A 21747-nucleotide genomic window follows, 5' to 3' on the forward strand; every position below is an offset into this window, starting at 1 on the left:
AGAAATGTGGGCCGTGTGAATCTTTTAGTTTCACCATAGCCATCACCCCTAAATCCAAAACGTACACCTCCAAAACTACAGCATTCACATATATAAAAGTAAAATTCTCCAGATATTGCCATAAAATGTCGGTAAAATTGTACCAACCATATTAGTGGCCAAATAATAATACCAGCCATAGTACCCATATAACATCAAATATAGCAGTGCCTATATAATAATATCTGACATAGCACTTCACATATAATAATATTAGACATAGTAGTGTTATTATTATACCCACTATGTTGCCCATATATGAAATGGTAGTGCCCATATAATAATAGCAGCCACACCAATCACAGTGCCCATGAAAATAACACCATTTACTATTCCTGAACAAAAACTGGCAGAGCAGGGTGACTGCAGTCATTGAATAGGTACTCATATTGATTACTCCCAATGGATATTTCCTGGAAGTACACAATGTGAGTTTCTAGTGAATGACAGCAAGCAGAGATCTTGAGAACCATGAGGAATGAAGAAAGTATATTGAAAAATTATGTAATTTTTCATTATACCAAAAAAGAACATTTACTTGCTTAAGCTGGAATGCCAATTTAATATATGTGGTAGGAGCACAGATTTGCCAGATTGTGGCTCCCCACTCTTTAGGACCTCCAACAGGAGCATAGCTATAGGGAGTACAGAGTTAGCAGTTGCACCCGGGCCTGGAGTCGACTGCGCTATTGATTCCATCAAAACAAACTGAAACCTTACACAACGGTGACAAACAGAAACCTCAAGTAACGGAAGCATTACCATCGAAACCAATGGTAATGCAAACGGAAACCTATGGTTTCCGTTTACATTTCCGTTGAGGCGTTCCTCCGACGGAAAGGTCTGACGGAACCCCTCAACGGAAACCAACGCTGATGTGAACAGGCCCTTAACGCTTACCCGCATTTTCACGTACATGCACGTTCGGGAATGCAGCCTGTTCGCGGATTCCCACGTGCATGTACGTGATAGCGATCGCGTGGGCACAGAAGCTGTGCCTGCATGATCACCGCGGGAACCAACTGTGACTGACAACCGGGCTCCCGCTGCAATGGCTGAGATTGAAGAAGCCGTCAATCTCAGCCGTTTAACCCTTTAAATGCCTCTGTCAATAGCGACCGCGGCATTTAAATCTTTTGACAGAGGGAGGGAGCTGCCTCTGTCACCCATCAGCGGCCCACGAACGCGATCGCCGGCCACCGACGGGTTGCCATGGCAGCCGGGGGTCTAACAAAATCCCCCTTGCCCTGGCTGTATGCCTATTAGGCCATGCCATAGGCATAGCCTATTAGATTGCCTGTCAGTTTTACACTGGCAGGTGATAATGATTTGGTATACTAAGTAACCAAAAACTAAAAACCAAAAACAGGAAGAGTAAAATATAAAATAAAACCATTTTTTTCCATGAAAAGTGGTTTTATTTCATAAAAGTGTAAAAAAACATGAAAAGTACGCATATATGGTATCGCTGCGATCGTAACGACACAAAGAATAAAGTTAATACATTAATTCTACTGTATAGTTGACACCGTACAAAAAAAATGCAAAAAACTACGGCAAAATCGTGTTTTTTTTTCCCATTCCCCCACCAAAAAAATATAATAAAAGTTCATCAATAAGTCCCATGCACCCAGAATACTAGCGATGAAAACTACACCTTTTCCTGCAAAAAATAAGCCCTCATATGGCGATATCAATAGAAAAATAATAAAGTTACGGCTCTTGGAATGCGGTTATGCAAAAATGTATTATTTTTGTTTAAAAGGTTTCTTATTGTGCAAACGTAGTAAAACATTAAAACCCTATACATATGTGAAATTGTCGTAATCGTACCGACACATAGAATAAAGGTAACATGTTATTTATGCCGCATAGTGAACGGCGTAAATTTAAAACGCGAAAAACAATGCAGGAATAGCGGATTTTTCAATTTCCTCCCCCCTAAAAAGTTAATAACAGTTAATCAATATAATATATGCACCAAAAAATGGTGCCGTGGAAAAACACAACTCGTCCCACAAAAAAACAAGCCCTCATACGCCTGTGTCGACGGAAAAATAAAAAAGTTATAACTCTTGGAATGTGAAGATGAGAAAAATAAAAAAGAATGCGTGGTCATTATGGCCAAAATAGGCCTGGTCGTTAAGGGGTTAAGGATAGCCCATCAATTTTAAATCCCTAATAAACCCTTTAAGATGCCCATGGATTTCAATATGTCTTATATATCACTTCATAAACACAGTGGTATTGAGCATTTACATGCCCTAGTAATAAAAGCTGATCACGGGGTGGGCAGGAGCGGGATTCTGCTTTGTAATATTTAAAAGTGTCCAAATCAAATCAACCCTTTAGAGCCGTGGTCTCCAACCTGCGGCTGTCAGCATGCTGGGAGTTGTAGTTCCACAGCTTGGGGCCCACTGCTTTAGAAAATCAGATGTCAGATGGTAAGCCCCAAAAAATAATATTCTCTATTGATTTCCATACTGGACAGTCAGGGCTGCGCGGTTAGGACTTGTCATGTGCGCAGGGAAGGAGAAGGCAAACATTGTACTTGTCCTTTATGTGGCTAACAATAAATGTGATTAGTGACAGACTGCTCAGTCCTCATAACTAGGATACAAGATAAGAAATGCAGAAAGCCGCACAAAAGGAAGAAAACACATCAATTGGTTCTTGCGCAATCCTAAAGCTGCGCATAATTGAAAACCCACGACGTGAAGAACATCCAGATTTATTCATTAGAGAAGCGGTCAGCGTCGGCTCCACGGCACGGCAGTCGCAGTAAAATCGTGGGTGACTGCAACCATTGCACGACTTCAATCTATCCTTATGGAAGAAAATTGGTGATTTGTGCCTATCACAAGAATTCCCACCATGAGGGACTACCTGGGACTGTCACGCAACTTTTTAAAACGTTAAGGCTGTATGATGTTAATGGTAACCCGTGATTTTGGTGCAAATGTTGTGTGGCCAAAAGTCGTAGACCCATAGCCTAAAACAAAATACATACCTGTATATTTTGCCCTGATCTTATTAAATTTGAAATTTGGACTTTTTCCTACACCCCACATCGAAAATCCTTGACAGACTTTATTTTTTCAGGCATATGCTCCGACTTATTATACAGGCCACATCCCCAAGTATCCACAACATAATTCCTTAAATCATAAGTAGTACACATGACTCCTTCATCAGACCCCAACATTGTTCATATCCCCCAAAAAATTCAGAACCATGTAGTGAATGTGCACTCGCTGCCTAGAATGCGTCCTGACGGGATGACGGCATAGCAAGGATATAATCGTCAGCGCCGACGTCCAATTGATTCTGCAAGTCAACAATTATAATTATTTAATTTGGCAGCACAGCCTTGTCTAATCTTTCAGGGAGTCCACGTGGTTTCCCCTATTTTCGTGAGAAAGTATGGCGAAAACTAATGTCTTAACCATCACAGTTCCCAAAGGGGTTGTCATAGGGCTTTCACAGACCCCTGAATGATAAACCTGCCAAGTTTAGCATCCCCTTCCCTTAAATTACTGAATAACTAGTCAGCTCTGCAATTGTGGAATCCGGTGACAACCCCTGTGGCAGCTGTAATGGGGGCCATATTGGTTGTCACCCAACTTCCCCAGATATACTGTAACTGGAGGAGGACAATTCCTTTAAATTGAAGGGGATTTTTTTTTAAATTTCAGAGAGAACTGTTTTCTAACATACGAACACGCACACAATAGTAGGTACACTGGCAATCTACTACATACAAATAACAATAATAGACAGCTCTACAATAATATAACTATTCCCCTCGCATGGTATAATTGTTGTTCGGTAATTGACACATAACTTTCCTTCAAGATACAGATCTGAAAGCGGCATTCAGCAGGGCACACATGACTCGTTGTAATAGTGCCACTCACTGCAGGATCTATACAAAGATGTAAAGCACACTCACAGCCTATTAACGCGGCAAGAGCCTGGCAAAACCAAGTCAATCTTACATTGTGATTGTCAACCTTCCTAGCTAAAGTATAGTCCCCGAAGTGTGTGTGCACAGTCCTGTCAGCGGCATTGCGTATATGTCTCCATGCAGAGAGAACGCTCGCACCCTTTAACTACTCAAGCAGTGTATGGAAAGCCTGTATGTATAGCCGGCAATAGGCAAGAAGACGTAGTCTCGAATATATGACATTTCCAATATGAGTTCGTTATCTGGACATTCATACCATATGCACACAGGGCCGAATCAAGGCCTTGGGCTAATGTATGTGGACACCCCGTAGACGAAAAGAGTGTAACATTGGCCCAATAACATATAGTGCCTAAATAATACCACCATACAGTGCCAAATAACAGTAACACACAGTGTCCACATAATACTGCCATATACTTTTCTTTCTGCATTATTCTCGAACAGTACGTAAATAATAAGGGCATTTCGTGAACACTTAACAGAGTGCCAAAATAACAAAGCAACGTAGTGCTCTAATAATATCACCATATAGTTACGTCTCCTAAATGACACCACAGATGGCACCATAATGTAAGTTTAGGCCATGTGGTCAATGGTGAGGCCTTAGACAATTGCCCCTTTTGCCCATGCTATGAAATTTGAAGCCATTTGTTCTCATTATAATAGTAGTAATAGAGACTAAGCGACCGAAAAAAAAAGACTTTTATTAATGGAAAACTGTAATTTTGTCACCAGAGAAGTACTGATTATAAGTAGAAGAGATAAATGCACCAAGAGGTCATATATCTGAAACATTTGTACATCTGAAAACCTTAAAGGAGCACTTCAAGTTAAACTGATACACTGTGTTATGCCGAGTGCAGGGCCTGAGGGGGCGGAGCATGACACAGGGATTTCCATACACTGCTCCGTCAGGCCCTGCACTAGATATTAAACGGATTTGCCCATCAGAGACATTTATGACATATCCACAGGATATGCCAAAGTGTCTGATAGATGCGGGTCCCACCTCTGGGACCTGCACCGATCTCTAGAACGGGGGCACCTAAACCCCGTTTTACCTTTCTTGGTTCCCGCTGCGTCCCCGGCCACTTCCTGATTACATGGTTGGAAATTATTAAAACAGCGTAGCTCGCACCCTACGCTGTTCCCGTAACTGCCATTCACTTCTATGGCGGTTAGGCAAGCAGCGTAGATCAGCAAGTTACGCTGTGTCAGAAATATGAAGTAGCAGGGGAACAAAGAAAGCTAGAACGGGGTTTAGGGGGGCGACGTACTAGAGATAGGTGTGGGTCCCGTAGGTGGTACCCGCATCTATCTGACAAGTGTGGCATATCCTGTGGATATGTCATAAATGTCCCTTATAGGCAAACCCCTTTAAGTAGGATATCAGTTTTGTCTCTGATGGCATATAACTAGAACAGGGAGGGCTCACGTTCCAGGCAGAAAAGCGTTTGTGAATGTGCCGTCACTATCAATTAATATGAATGAGAGATACTATGCAGCCGTATTTACAGACTTTACAGACAAACTTTTCACTGGGCCCCCCTCCCCTGGGCGCCACACACAGCCCGCCCTTGTAGATAGTGCCCCCCTGTAAATAGTGCCATGCAGCCACCTCCTGTAGACAGTGCCATGCAGCCCCCTCCTGTAGACAGCGCTATACAGCCCTTCTTGTAGACGGCGCTATACAGCCCCCCCTGTAGACAGTGCTATACAGACCCTCCCTGTAGACAGTGCTATACAGACCCTCCCTGTAGACAGTGCTATACAGCCCCCCCTGTAGACAGTGCTATACAGCCCCCCCTGTAGACAGTGTTATACTTTGAAGTATCACAAAGAGGGACAATCGATGCAGCGCGCAGCGGCAATTTTTTTTATTTTAAGCCATGCCTCTAATCCCACCCCATCCCTGCCTGTACACACCCGGTTCAGCCCACACAGTATCATGCTCCCATAGTGCCCCCCACACAGTATAATGCCCCCATAGCTGCCACCATAGAGCATAATACCCACACAGATGCCCCATAAGTATAATGCCCACACAGATACCTCCATAAAGTATAATGCCCACACAGATGCCCAATGCAGTACAATGCCCAAAAAATTCCCCCATACAGCATAATGCCCCACAGCTGCCCCCACACAGTATAATGCCTCCCATCACACAGTACAATGCCCCCCATAGCTACCCCCACAGTATAATGCCCCCATAGCTGCCCCCACAGTATAATGCCACCCATAGCTGTCCCCACATTATAATGCCCCCCATAGCTGCCCACAGTATAATGCCCCCCATAGCTGCCCCACAATATAATGCCCCCCATAGCTGCCCCCACACAGTATAATGCCCCCATAAAATAATGCCCCCCATAACTGCCCCCACAGTATAATGCTGCCCATACAGTATAATGCTGCCCATACAGTATAATGCCCCTCATATAGCAAAATGCTCATATAGCTGCCACCTTATCAGCCCCCTTCCTTACCCGGTATAATGCCTCATAGCGCCTAATAGGAAAATAATAACATAATTACTTACCTATCCCCATTCCCACGACGGGTGGAGGATCCTTCTCCTCCAGTCTGTGCTGTGAGTGACTCGGCGCAGACAGGCGCGATGACATCACAACATCGCGCCTGCCTGTGCCGAGACGCTCACGGCAGAGTGAATGCTGGAGCAAGGAGTTGTGAGCTCCTTGCTCCAGCATTCAGGAAGCGGGAGCAGCGCGGTCAGCGCTGTGTGGCTATGGGGGCCCTAGAGCTATGCCAAATATACAGTAGCCTGTATATTGTTCAATAGCATCTGCGTCCAAAGGACGTAGACACTTTTGAATGTGGCGTCGCTACCGCTGTAGCGGGCATAGCGGCTGCTAGCAAGCCTCCGGGCATGGGGGGCCCGTGACGGCTGGTGGCACGGGCCACCTCCTGCCGCGGGCCCTGTAGCAGACGCTATGGCTGCTACAGCGGCAGTTACTCCACTGCGTAGGTAATCTGTATGGCGCTGTATGGTGTCTCCATACGGTATTGCATTACAGTGCTATTCCGCCCTAGAAGCAATGCTAATTGAGATTACCTCCATAGTACGACGACCGATGGAATATCTTACATTTTTTTTAATGTATGAATTAAAAAAAAAATCTGTGTAAAATCGGAGGCATAAAAAGCGTAACAATAGGGCTCTTCCTAGACTTCTATGGCTGAAGTGCACCAGCTCCGTATTGCTCCCAGATTGTATGGAGACGTAATACGGTCGTGTGAATACAATGCAAACCTGGTTGGCACAGTATGATCACATCCAAAGACTATGAGGGCATGCTGGGAGTTGTAGTTTTACAACAGCTGGAGAGACACCATTTGGAGGATGCTGCTATAATCGCTGACAAACCTCCATTTAATACTTTATGTCAGGAGATTGGTATCAGAGGTGTCGCTGCCATTAACCTTTACCCACCTCCATAGAATTTCCATGCCAACGATTATTGCCAGCTTTACCTGTAGTACTATGTAATACCAAATATATTGCTTCATAAGACCATAATGAGTTGTGCTAAACTTAGCTCTGCTACATCTCCAGCATATCCATTCAGTATTTGGTTGATTGATATATGATTAATGTATAGTGGTAGTAATACTATATATACGTAAAGCATGTTAGATCAGATCCTATGCGAAGTAATCTTTCCAGGTGGGTCAGGTATATAAAGGGCTGCCACTCACCTATAAGACAGCTGTTTCTTCATGTAAAGTGGCAGCAGGTTGTCTGTATTTGCCTGTGCGGGGTCTGTAAATTGAGCCATGGTAGAAGTGCCAGCTCTCATCTCTTCTTCTTCATCCACTCCATGCAGGCTGGGTACCCGTGCATCCCCTAATCGCTCCTCATCATGCCCTCCCTCTGCCATGCTGGGACTCTCCTTCCGTGTGCTAAGGATGGTGTGAAATGATGGCAGGAAGTTCAACCAGGGAGATTGAGAGGAAAGAAGAGGTGAAAAGAAAAATCAGGTGGAAGGCGAGAGAAGAGGAATAAACGGAGGAAGTCAGACAGCAAAAAATGGTACAAATCAATAGATAAGTTGGCAGCAGGTTCTGATATAATGATAATAATAATGCCAAAAAAGAAAGATACAATGTAGATGGTAAGAAGGTAAAATATCCAGAGAGGAAAGAGAAAGAAGAGGGTGCAGGAAAGAGGGTGTAGTAAAAGCAAAGATAAGGAAAGGGGGATAAAGACGGGTGCACTAGAGGCAATGTATGAGCATAGCAAAGAGGTGCAAGTACAAGGCAAGATGGTAAAGTCAAGACTAAGTTCAAGGCTGGCAGAAAGAGACCAACTGCGAAACAGAGGAGTGAATAGGGAATGAGAGCGACAGGGTGGGTGAGAGTCTATGCAGTCGGAGAGCCAGGCTGTGTGCCCTGTGGAGGAAGGAGGAGACCAGCTAATATAATAATGTTCATCGTGTCACCTAAGAGACTGTAATTAACCCTGCACTGCTAGACCAGTAACATGTGAGGGAGCAGAGCGCACACGTCTGGAGGGTTGTGAAGAATCATTACTGGTTATTGATCATGTCATAATGTTCTGTGCTTCACTCCTGGAGGCTCTTATGTACATCAAGTAAGTGAAAAAGGGAACGTGTCATCAAAAAAATAACCTATTGTTTAAATCAAGATTTTATGTTAAACATATTTTTTTTAAGGATTTTGGGTGATTTTCTTTGTCATTGTCTATATTAAGAAATAATCCTAAAATCTTGCAGTTTTCACTTTGGCCACTGGACCTCACAATAGGCTGACCCTTCCTGTTCTGTAGAGATCACTTCAGTCATTTCATAATCATCACAGGCAGGATTACACTGACAGGTAACACCTCTATATAGATAACACAGGATCCACCACTCATAGACTGACCCTTCCTGTTCTGTTGGGATCACTTCGCAGCAGTCATCTCATTATCATCACAGGCAGGATAACAATGCAAGGTAACACCTCTATATATAGATAACACAGGATTAGACTGACCCTTCCTGTTCTGTAGAGATCACTTCAGTCATATCATCACAGGCAGGATTACACTGACAGGTAACACCTCTATATAGATAACACAGAATCCACCACTCATAGGCTGACCCTTCCTGTTCTGTAGGGATCACTTCTCAGCAGTCATCTCATTATCATCACAGGCAGGATAACAATGAAAGGTAACATCTATATATATATATCAATATATATATATATATATATATATATAACACAGGATTAGACTGACCCTTCCTGTTCTGTAGAAATCACTTCTCAGTAGATGTTACGTCTATGGCCGGGGGCCGTCTTTCAGACTTACCCCTTGACGATCCCGGCCATGGACATCTCTCTTCTCGGCGTGCGCTCCCCCCAGGGAAACGCCGGCACTCTCTTCCGGGTCCTCGGACTGTTTCCCACAGGGCACGCGCACCCGCACGGCCTTAAAGGGCCAGTACGCGTCCAGCTGTCTAACATCAATTATCAGCCCAAATGGCTGCTGGACTATAATAAGGGGCCCTGCCCACTGGTTCCTTGCCTGAGCGTTGTTGTATACCCTAGTTTGTCTTGCAAAAGGTCTCCCAGTGTTTTCCAGTTCCCAGTGTTACCCGTTCCAGCTGCCTGTACCCTGTATCCCGTGCTATTGTATCTACAAGTGAAAGTTAAGTCGTGCCTTCCAGCTGCATCCGCGGTGTCACCTGCTATGAAAGACAAGTCCTGCTTCCGCCACTGTCTACATTGCCTCAGGTACCCGTTCTGAACTATAGACATTGTTTTGTACCTTGTTGGCCAGCTGCTACTCCGCTACGCGGTACGGCCCATTGGGTCCACACCCCGTGCCTTGACAGTACGCTCAGGCCATGGACCCTGCTGGCCAAGTCAAGAGCCTGTCATCCTCCCAAGCCATGCAGGTGGACCTGCAGGATCTGCAAGCACGACAGGATCAACTCATTGTGTCAGTAGACTCCATGGCACAGCATCTTGGTGCGCTAGTTACTTCCGTCACCACTCCAATTCAAGCTCCTCCGATCAACCCTCCTGCTACACCTCCTTGAAGTCCCAGTTCGGACTCTCGGTTCTCGCTGCCATTGCCACCTCGGTTTCATGGAGACGCAAGTTCGTGCAGGGGGTGTCTGAATCAATGCCAAATCCACTTCACTCTGCACGCCCGAGCATTTCCTTCGGACCGAGCCAGGATCGCCTTCATCATATCCCTACTCGCCAGCAAAGCCCTGGCGTGGGCGACTCCAATCTGGGAACGACAGGGACTCCCTGCTTTACCATTGGATTCAAGCGTATTTGTGAACTGAAGATGCAGATACAGTTTAAACCGTGAAAGAAAAATAAAATCGAAGAAACCGAAAAGATGACATCAGTTAATTGCGCTGAATTTCGGTTTAGTTTTTTTTTCTATTAATTGCCCAGCCCTAAGTTAGAGCGAGCATTTTTAGGTCTACTTACTACACACTTGACTGGAGTGATTCAGAAGAGATTTTCAAGCTACTCAATGCAGTGCTATGGACAGCGATATCAGAGATATTTGGTAGTGAGCGATAAAAAGTCAAGGTCCAGCCCCAGCCTTATACTTTCAAGTACTAAATCAGTGATCAGAATATCAGTGCTAAGAGGGGGATCCGTATCAGTGTGATGAATCAAAATTAATGTGTCAATTGGGTCTTTAAAATTAGAGTACTTAGTCCCCTCAATAAGGGTATATTCACACGCGTCAGTTTTGTTACAGAAATTTCTGCAACAAATCTGCCACATGTAAATTCACACTTAGGCCTCATGCACACGACCGTAGTGTTTTTCTGGTCCGCAAATTCCAGGACCGTGTTCCGTGAAATGTCCTCCGCAGTTCATCCGTATGTAATCCGCAGTTCATCCGTATGTAATCCGCAAAATGCGGATGAAAAAAAAAAAGCCTAGGTAAAACAGGATGACGACAGAACTCATTCCCGGTCGTCGCCTAGCAACATTTCCGCAAATCCGCAAACTGCGGATGACACACGGAGATGTATCCGCAATTTCCACGGGCCCATTGACTTCTATTGGCATGTCCGCATCGAATTTGCGGCCCGTAATAAGACATGTCCTGAGTTTCTGCGGCACGGATTTGCGGACATGCGGAGACCCGTGAAAACACGGATAGTGTGTATGGGCCTATAGGAATGAATGGGTCCGCAATTCTCCCGTGGATTTGCGGGGGAATTGCGGACGCAAAAACACGGTCGTGTGCATGGGGCCTAAGTGCAGATTGATTGATCTACAGTATATGAGAGTCCTTCGTGAGTGATCAGAATTGGGCTGGGTTCACATTGTGCGTTTTAGTTGCGTTTTCAAACGCAGGCAAGAGAAACACTGTTTCAATTTTTTAGCTGTAATCTGGCTTTGCATTTAATGGTCATAGACGTACAGCTGCAACTCGCAAAAACGCATGGGTATTTTAAAAGCGCATGCGTTTTTAAAAAAACGTATGTGTTTTTTCAGATGTATTTTTATGGCAGAGATCAGAATAAGGCTGCGTTCACATGTCACAGTCAATTTGTGGTTTTTTTGCCCCAATTTTAGCACAATCGCTGTAAAATTGTAGTCTTGCCGTGTTTACGAAAAAACGTTGGCAGCAAATTGCCACCAAAACGGCATGTGTGATCCCGGCCTTAGTGAGTTACCAGAAAGGTGGCCCCCTAGCAAAGATTAAAATTGTACCCTTATGTTGCTAAGGGATAAGGACTTGATGCTTGTTTGTCCCCATGTCCTTTTAATGGTCCATGGGTTGATTTCCCACATCCTTGTTTGCCAACGTTATTGGGCCGCAGTAAGTTCAACTTCCCACAAGGTGGCGACATTTTGTTTTTATAAAAGTAATCACAGGGAATCTATTAGAAGAGTAAGGCCTCATGCACACGACCGTAGCCATGTGCACGGCCGTGATTTTTGGGTCGGCCGGCAGCGGACTGTCAGCCGCGAGCCGCCTGCAAATCGCGGGCCGTGCACATGGCCACGGCCATTATTTTCAATGAGCCCGGACCGCAGAACACGGCTGTAATAAGACATGTCCGTTCTTTCCGCGGTCCGGGCTCCCGGGTCATGCACGGACCGTAAAAACTACGGTCATGTGCATGGCCCCATAGAAATGAATGGGGCCGCAATTCTCCCGTGGATTTTCGGGGGAATTGTGGCCGCAAAAGCACGTCCGTGTGCATGATGCCTAAGTGAATGAATGAACGGTACATGGAGAACATTTAATTTAACAATTTTTTCAAAGCAGAACTATACGATCCTTCCATCTATGTTTGGGAAGCTCTGATATTTCTCCGAACCTTGAGGTGCATTTACACTGTGACATTTTTTCTATATTCTATGTAGAAATGATCAATTTTAGATTTGACCCGTCCATAAAGAGACACTGAATACAGCTTTAAAAAAAAATAAAAAAAAATAAAAAAAAATATGCAGAATGCATTGTATAAGGGATTCATACATTTCCATTCACTCACCAGTATCTGGCAGTTGCATTGTTTTCATATAAAATAATGCACCAAATGAATGCTACATGAATGCCCTGTCTGAATGAGGCCTTATTATTCTGCAGGGATTTCAGTCATGTAAATAGGGGAATTTTCATGAAACCCCAAAAGAGTAAAAGGGGTTGTATGAGTTTAGCAAAAAGAGTCAGCTTTTTCCCCCCGAAATAGAACCATTCTCATGCACAGGTATTGCAGCACATTCCCTTTCACTTGCAAGGAGCTGAGCTGTAATACCAGACAGAGCCAATGGACAAGAGTGGCGCTGTTTCTGGAAAAAAAAAAAAGCATACCCTTTTTTCTAATCTCAAACAACTCTTCTAAAGAAGCAAGCGATAAAAATGTCGCACAGCCCCTTAAAGTGCTCATCTTTCAAATACCATTCTTTTTTATTTTTTATTATTAAATCTAAATAGGTGCAAAATTCTGTGCTGATTAATCTCTTAATACATCTTTATAGCGGTCGGTGCTCTGTTTTTCTGTTACAGAACTCAAAATCCCCTCCATGGACAAAGTCAAAACATAACATTATGGCTGCCTCCACTAGAGGGAGCATGGGAGCTAACTGTATCATGTTATGCAGTGAACTGAACGCCACAATAATACTGTATACAGTAAGCTCCCTCTAGTGGCGGCTGCAGGTAGCCAACATGTTATGTTTTCTATTTATAATTATGCAATGGATTTGGAGCTCTGTAACAGAAAAATTGAGCGCTGACCGCTATAAAGATATATTATGAAATTAATTCGTAGAGAATTTTGGACTTAAAAACGACCTGAAGTTAAAAGGTGGACATTCATTTTGGAGCTGGGGGGGTTGCTATAAACTGTGTCTAGATGAATTGATTAAAGAAGAGCCACAGACAGACCGATATCTCTTCCTGCTACATAGCCTCGCTGTCCAATTGTGGTGAATAGTGGAGATGCTTTACAGCATCCCTGGATTCATCCTGTAGACGCCCCTATTTAAAGTGCACCTGTCTGATGACATTATATACTGGGCCAGGTAAGTATTACAGTGTGTAGTGCTTTCAGTTACAAGTAATTCTATATGAGTGCTCTCCATTACAGGTAGCGGCATATTTTTGCACAGTTAATAGAGTAGGACTTTGAGTTACATGTAATGTTATTAATGCTCGCGGTCACGGATAATTGTGTAGCAGGGCAAGTGTCCCTAGTACAGACTATACAAGAGACCCGGGGTCAGGGCTACGCCAGTGCTGGGAGAGGCCGCTGCTCCTGCAGTCGCTGAAGCGATGCCTGATCTCATTAGATGAATGTGATCTGTCAGCGGCAGGAAGGATGATTAGGAATTACTGGAGTCGCTGCTCACTGACTTTTCCATGTCTGCAAACATCTGCAGCTGACTGGTTAACCCCTCGCTGCTCATCTAAATACGAGCCTGATTGCACCCGCTCTACCTTCTATCGCTTCCATGCATTATGCAGCATCTGCGTTCCTGGATTCCCATCTCCATTTTTGCTCTAGTTCTCATGTCCCTATTCCCCTGAACCCCCCCCCCCACCTCCCTACAGCTTCGACCTGTTTTGTGCCGCCCTCCCCTTTTAGTGACTCACACCGGAGACGTCCTGCTGATGCTATTGTTTTTTTTTTTTATTATTTTGCTTGACTGAAGCAGGCAAGAGTGCGGAGATGAGAAAAAGAAGCATATAAATCTGTATCCGTGCGTACGAAGCTTGCGTTAACTAACAAATCTTTTTTCCAGAGATCCAGGTGTGTTCTGTACAGGGAGGGAGGAAGGGCTGCAGAGGCCGGGAGAAAGGGTCCAGGCTGGTGGGATTATGGGCAGAGCATGGCATGATTCTGTCATCCACAGTTAAAAAAATAGTCATTTCTTGGCAACAGATAAGGATTATTGACTGTTTGCTGTAAGGAGAGGATTTGCTTTCCATAAAGTCTTATCTATGAGTGAGGAAAATTGGGCTTCTTATAGTGCAAGATGGAAGATTGAGCAGTCACATACTCCCTTGGTGTATAGAAGAAGCCACAGTCAGTCTCTCCCTCCACACTCGTTGCCTCGGGCACAAGAAGGGCAGTTGTGTCGGCTTCACGTTGAACTCCACGGTGCTGCGGGCCTAAATCTGTTGGGGGGTCGAGATTCTGTACTGGGATCACCATACTGTATTAGTCTCTGATTCCAGAAATCCCAGGGTATCTTTTTTTTTTTCTCCTGCTCCACCCACGTTTAGTGCTCAGCTTTCGATCCTTCTCCCTTTGCCCCCAACCCTACAAGAACTCAGAACCTCGGCTCCTGTGAAAGAAAAAAAAGGTCACGGTCAGTTGTGAATTTATTACATGGGACATGTTGTCACACATTTACATAATGCAGCCTGAAGCTTAGTACGGAGCAACCCTCATGCATTAGTTATGGAACTACAATTTCTGGCATTCTCTGATAGAAACTGGAACAACAATTTCAGGATGCTGGGAATAGTAGTTCAAAAATAAATTCAAAGGATGTTTCAAAATCTGGGACTGATACAGTACATTAAAGGGGTTATGTGGGGACCAAAGATGATTAGCAGTATACTCAGTGCAGTATGTGAATACACTCGCTAATATATACACTCCTGTCCCCCGTCGCGCTGATTTTGAGATTTTTATATCGCTGCCGGGGGACCGGAGTTCTAGTTGCACAGTCTTCTTTGATGATGATACGATTCTTCGTCATATGACCGGCCCCGCTGTACTCAATGACAAGCAGGAGCAGTAGAACAGCGATTACATAGAGTACAGCAGGGCCGACCACATGACGAAGAGTCGTATCATCATCAAAGAAGACTGTGCAAGAACGTATATTAGCGAGTGTTCTCACATACTGTAGGGTGTACACTGCTAATCATTTTTGGTCCCCACATAACCCCTTTAAGGATACTGCCCATTCTAAGTATTATACCTATATAATAACACAAAGTACTTTCTTCAAAAACCCTTGACTGGAAAGGGGAGAAACACGTGTAGGCCCCCCGGCAACACATTGTGTGCTCCCCGCTTTCCCTTTCATGAAGTTGGTAGGTTGAAGAATAGCTCAGAACAATTATTGATATAAACTATTATTCCAGTTCCTGCTCTTGTATCTGGTTCCTAGCCCACACCCTGCGACACAAAGACATGGTGCTGGAGGCCACTGGACAATTGCTCCTTTTGCTGCAGGGTAAATTTAGGACCGGACAAGGCTCCCCAGGGGATCCAGGTGCTGGACCGCGAAAGATCAACTGATCGATCACGAGGCGTGTCAACTCCTTTAAAAGGATTTTTATGAGACATGACCAGAGATAATATTGGTCAGGGTCCACAAGCTTGGGTTGCTTGGTAATGTCCTGGAACCACTACTAGCCTCATCTCAGATTTTACTGATTTGGAATTTAAGGAAAGAGCAATGAATATTAAAGCGACCCGCTGGTCCCTGGACAAAATTATAAATGTGATGGGGCATATGGAGTTATTTTACCTGGTGCCCCCTAGTTGCCCCCCCTATGCAGTGGATCCGCTGTTTTAGGGTCCCCTTTGTGTTGTCTCAAAATGGCCAGAGTGTTTCTCAGACTGAGTCTAAGACACTCCCTCTGTTCACGGATTGGACAGAACTGCTCACGTGACTCATAGTCTAAGAAGTGCTGGAGCCATTTTGGGACAACACAGAGGGGACCATAAAAATGTGAATCCACGGCAGAGGGGCACAACTGGAGGACATCAGATATACTCCATATACACCACCATATTTAATATGTTGTCCTGGGACCAGAGGGGCACTTTAAGGTGTGGGAGAGTTCCAGAAATCTCCAAAGAGTGCCAAATGGGTTTGGGTACATTACTAGGCTTCTGGGTACATGCATGGTGTTGGTGTCTCCTTTGGAAATGTCTGGGTACACATTCAGGTGACCCTATCGGTGGCTTTCAAAGAGCTATAAACTCTATGGAGGACTCTCTCCTATATCGGCTCTGGCTGATCAGGCACCTTAGAGTATATTTTGCTTTACTACAAATAGTCTCACACACTTTATAAGGCCTTACGTAGTAAAGCAAAATATATTCTAAGGCACCTGGTTAGTGGTAGGTTAAGATTTAACAAATACAAGATAAGTGTAAAGGCCACAGTGACTACTCACCCCTCTTCTTGCCTTGTGAATCTTCCATGTGTCTGGTTCTTCCGTTCGGTCTGTCCAAAGTACTTGTCCCTTTCGTGAGCCGTGTTTTCGAGATGGTTGCTGAGAGATGCTGCGTCAGAGGCCCATCTTCTGTGGTCTCCCAAACTTGTGGTGGGATCCTCTGCTGAAACTCCATCTCCTTCATCGTAGGACAAGAGGTTTCGAGAGCGGACTACAAAAAACAACCAAAGGGAACAATACATTACAAAAAAATGTCTCTTCTCAGAATATTAATGTAATTTACCTGGAAATATTTAAATGTTCTAAAATTAACTAAATGGTTTTTTTTACCAGGTCATGGTATTTCCTATACAGTTTACACACACATGTGGACTACACCTGTAAAAATAATCCTTAAAGGGAAGGTGTCATGATTTATTTATTTTTATGATTATATTGCTTTTAATATAATGTAAACAAAAAATTTATTTATTTGTGTTGTCACTTTCAGCTTTTTAATGTATTCATACTTTAACTTGTCTATGGGGGCTGCCATTTTTTTTTCATTTTTGCCATTTTTGGAATACGGCAGCTACAATGCATTGGACTCAATGAACGGCTACCGTCCATTGCTTCTGCTCTCTGTCTCTGTGCTGCGCAGATGCAGGTCAGAGTCACACAGCAGAGAAGCTGGTTTGTAGGGAGATAGCAGGCGCCATTATGAAGACCGGCTGCACTGCAGGTAAGGTGTGTCTCTGTCTGTCCCTCTCTCACAGACCCCCGCTCTCGTGACCCCCGATGGCCCCCCCGGTGGGCCCCCGGTCGCTAGATGTATTGTCAGTGTGGACGGTGTGCGGAGCTAAGCTTGTCAGATGTAGTAGAGCTGAGTGTGTGTGTCTGTGTAGTACAGCTGAGTGTGTGTGTCTGTGTAGCAGAGCTGAGTGTGTGTCTGTGTAGCAGAGCTGAGTGTGTGTCTGTGTAGCAGTTCTGAGTGTGTGCGTATGTATGTAGCAGTGCTGAGTGTGTGTGTATGGATGTATGTATGTATGTAGCAGTTCTGACTGTGTGTGTGTGTATAGCAGTGCTGTATGTGTTTGTGTGTGTGTGCGTGTAGCAGAGCGGAGTATGCACGGGCGCCGCTGATACTTCATAGCCGCTTATCAGCTGTTTTGAAGAACCAGCGGTGAGCATCACCCCCCCCCCCCACACACACACACACACACACAAATTCCCCCAAACATGCAAAATCAAGTGTAATCAAGCGTTTTTTTATGCGGTTTTTGGCACGTAAAATGCGCAAAAAAAACATGTCAAATACACGCCGTGTGAACCGGTCAACTGAAAAGTCATTCACTTCACTTTCATCATTCTAAGGCTATGTTCACACGCAGTGTTTTCAGCCGTTTTTCGGGCCGTAAATGTCCCAAAAAACGGCTGAAAAATCGGAAATAGAACGCCTACAAACATCTGCCCATTGGTTTCAATGGGAAATACGGATTTCTGCTCCGACGGGGCATTTTTTACGCGGTCGTTTTCCAAAAACGGCACGTAAAAAGATACCCGCTAAAAAGAAGTGCATATCACTTCTTGGGACGTTTTTGGAGCTGTTTTTCATTGACTCTATAGAAAAACAGCTCCAAAAACGGCTGTAAAAAACGCCGCCAAAAACGCGAGTTTGATGAAAAAATTTCTGAAAATCAGGAGCTGTTTTCCCTTTGTTTAGTAAGCGTGTGAACATACCCTTAGCCTTTTGGGGTGTCCTACAGCTTCTGCCAGCTGCAGAATCACACCCAAAATGGCAGCCGGACACTGCTTTGCAAATTTGAGGACACCTTTTCCTGGCTTGTAGGAGGGGGGGGGGGGGGGTGAGATTCCCTCCCAGATTTACAGCAGCTGTGAGTCTGGTTGCTTTGCCTTATTCACCTTGCTGTAATTCTGGGAAGTGCTCTCTCTGGTGGCCAACATAGGAAAGCATGTCAAATTATTATTACATTTTTAATACTTTCCATCATGTGGAAGAAAAAAAAAATACAGCAAAAAACGTAAAAAATATAATAGAAATAAGTAACTTACTTTAAAAAGAAGATTTAATTCGTGACACATTCCCTTTAAAAAGCACGTGAGAATTTTCCAACTCTTTTGGCTCTATGGTTGTTGTGGAACTACAACTCCCAGCATTCCCTGACAGCTTCTCACTCATTCTATGTTATAAGCATACTACAACTGCATATTTTCTTCCTTTCACATCTTCTATGAATTGATATAACTAGATTGGTGGTCTGCACAGGTGCAGGAGTCATCAGTACAGTTGTGTCTAACCTACCAGGCTAAGCCCTACTTGACCATGTGCCCTTTAAAGAGGTAATGCTGTGATAATTTTTTATTGTTGTTTGCTCTGCACCTTGATTTATTCTTAGATTCTGAATACTGCAGTTATGCTATTAGTGGTTAATGAGAGTTGCGTCAGTTTAGAGCACTGTTTTAGAAACTAGTAGGCTGATATATTAAATAGGCTCTCCGCTTTGGACAACCCCTTTTTGTTAGAAGGGTCTCCCGACAATAAGCTGGGCATAGGTTGTCCCGCTGCTGTGACCCCGAGCGATCAGCCGTAATCTTTGGGGGAACCTGGTAGCAAGTGTTCAGTTTCTCTGCAGCGCCACCACAGGAGAAATACTGCATTAAATCGTTTTTAATTAAATCAAAGGGCTGTCCTTGTAATACACAGATGTGCCAGGTCCTCCAGAGAGAGAGAGAGAGAGAGAGAGAGAGACCATCTTTGTAGCTATTCTCTGCTTCAGCTAATAGATGAAGGTCCCTGCTCTATTATCTCAGAATGCCCCAATAGGGTATTTGAAAATGGGTTTCCTAAGCCAGACAACTTTAATGTACAACCCTCTACATGGAAATAGGAAAGAATGGAATCCATGAGTGTCATAACTTAATCTATGTTCTTCAAGGATTTATGGGGTAAGAATATTTTTCATCAGAGAGATCTGAATACCTGGAATGGATCGTCATGCTTTTCAATTATTTAATATGAGATCACAAGTTGTGACATGATTATTTTATATTTGTGATGGAAAAGTAGGAGGAATTTTATGATTAAGTGGACCCTAAAGCTTCAGTCTTTTTATCTACATTTGCTCTGTGATTGAGCAATCTATTGTTCCCTGTTATCAGTTATTATTTGCCAGTGGGGAGGTTTAGTTTAAATAGGAGTACTGACAGGCACAATCTAAGGCCCCGTGTACACGACCGTGTTCGGTCCTCGATATACGGTCCGAATGTCGGGCGCAAGTCCCGGACCGAACACACTGCAGGGAGCCGGGCTCCTAGCATCATAGTTATGTACGATGCCAGGAGTCACTACCTCTCCGCGGAACTACTGTCCCGTACTGAAAATATGACTACAGTACGGGTCCTGCAGCGATTCAGTGACACCGACCGTCATAGATAACTATGATGCTCGTAGCCCGGCTCCCTGCCGTGTGTTCGGTCCGGGACATGCAGCCGACATGCGGACCGTATATCACAGACCGAACACGGGGCATTAGGTTATGTTCATATCATGTTATGTGAAGGCGTTCAGCATATAAGCAGAACTTTGCCATAGGGCCCCTTTCACCAGATGGAGGCCAAAAGAGTGCCCTTTTGGCCTCTCTAGGGGTGGTATGCGTCGCCATACCTTTTCTTTTTACTGTATAGGAAAGCGCAGCAGACTGCACTTTCCTATACAGTTGACCACCACAAGAAAAGTATACAGCGCGGTATACGTTTTTTTTTAACATTGTGGCCAATGGCCAACGTATGCCATTGTATGGCTATACAGTGGTATACGTCGGAGGTATATGTCGGAGAATACCTCCAATGTGTTATATACCGCCGACGTATAGCTCCAGCATGATGTGAACTGAGCCTAATGGGCTTCTTATTTCTAGGATGGGGAAATAAGCAGCTGCCAGGCACCTATGGCACCACTAATCCAAGAGAAGACAAGAGGTTAAATCCAAGTCATCATGGGACAGTAGGGCCCCACTGAAAGGCCATCTTAAGAAGACAGGAAGTCAAGGATAGTTGCTCATTTCGGTGTCTTACTCTGGCTGAGGGTATACAGGTCGGGTGCCAAAAGAGGGGCTGATTTCACTGTCTGAGACCCCGAAGAGAATTCTGGGAAGGATGGAATCATGGAGCCAAAGGCAAGAATGAAACACAGTGCGATAACCTGCAGAAAGGAGAAAGATGTCAGAGAGACAGCGTGCAAACAAGGAACTTGTTATAGTATGTTAGTTGAGAAATAATGCGACTCTGTAAATCATTGTGTTAAAAAAAAAACCATAGAGAAAGGCTCAGATAGACAGACAAAGGAAAAGCAGCGCGAAGCTCCATTAATACCCATGCACACAAAAGCCACTTCAGCCAGATATGAAGATTCTCATACGGCTGCAGATGCATAATGTTGCCCATAGGGGGCAAAATTATGTGAAACGGCTTGCAAAGTGGAAGCCAGTTTACTGAGGCAGAAGTTTGCTTAGAGTAGTTGTCATTTCCCTTCCATCCAAAGTGTGTTACCCAGAAGGGGGTGACAAAGAACAGTTAAAAGAAAAATAAATCTACAGAAAAGGAAAAATACAAATAAAAGCTAGACATTTAGCAAAACATATTTTCTAAAAAGACTTAGAAGCATACACAGACATCGTCGGGCCCCATTGCAAAACTCAATATGAGCCGCTTCCCCCACTGAGAGCTCCTCCAAATGTACTATTCCTATTTTTTTTAAATTAAAGTTAATATCTACCATTTTGTTTTTGGGTTCTGATTAATTTCCTAATATATTTTTATAGGGGTCACACATAGATAGAGCTCCAAACTCCCCTTACCCCTTTGCACGTAAAGTTAAATAAAATAATTCTGACAGCCTGCAGCCACCACTAGGAGGAGCTCGCCGCATATGGATTCATCTAGCTAATATTAAACTCTATGCAAGCTGTAAAAATCTGTATCCAGTGAGCTCCCCCTAGTGGTGGCCTCAGGCAAATTATATGACTGTGGGAATCAGTTCTGTGCTGGGCCCCCTCTCACCTGCTTTTGT

At 44.2% G+C, this 21747-nt stretch overlaps 2 protein-coding genes and 1 long non-coding RNA gene across 4 annotated transcripts in view; 1 reads left to right on the plus strand and 2 right to left on the minus strand.

The window, feature by feature from the left end:
- The window catches only part of DGKZ (diacylglycerol kinase zeta), a 149265-nt gene extending 140912 nt beyond the window's left edge, over positions 1–8353 (minus strand). Inside the window, exon 1 of the mRNA XM_075837927.1 lies at positions 7730–8353. Within this exon, the coding sequence (XP_075694042.1) occupies positions 7730–7911 (182 nt within the window). The 5' untranslated portion in view covers positions 7912–8353. The remainder of the gene's footprint in view (positions 1–7729) is intronic.
- LOC142660891 (uncharacterized) overlaps positions 1–21747 on the plus strand; it is a 54302-nt gene that overhangs the window by 25801 nt on the left and 6754 nt on the right. The window contains exon 3 of the long non-coding RNA XR_012850580.1: positions 7858–8063. This is a non-coding gene — a long non-coding RNA (uncharacterized LOC142660891). The remainder of the gene's footprint in view (positions 1–7857; positions 8064–21747) is intronic.
- CREB3L1 (cAMP responsive element binding protein 3 like 1) overlaps positions 14152–21747 on the minus strand; it is a 51198-nt gene continuing 43602 nt past the window's right edge. Inside the window, exons 10-12 of one of the 2 annotated variants that reach the window (XM_075837930.1) lie at positions 20754–20880; positions 16680–16890; positions 14152–14824 (exon numbers count right to left, since the gene is read on the minus strand). In XM_075837930.1, the coding sequence (XP_075694045.1) occupies positions 14800–14824; positions 16680–16890; positions 20754–20880 (363 nt within the window). In that variant the 3' untranslated portion in view covers positions 14152–14799. The remainder of the gene's footprint in view (positions 14825–16679; positions 16891–20753; positions 20881–21747) is intronic. The other variant, XM_075837931.1, reaches the window with a different exon arrangement.

Source organism: Rhinoderma darwinii, chromosome 9 (assembly GCF_050947455.1).
Source record: "Rhinoderma darwinii isolate aRhiDar2 chromosome 9, aRhiDar2.hap1, whole genome shotgun sequence".
Classification (NCBI taxonomy): Eukaryota; Metazoa; Chordata; class Amphibia; order Anura; family Rhinodermatidae; genus Rhinoderma; species Rhinoderma darwinii.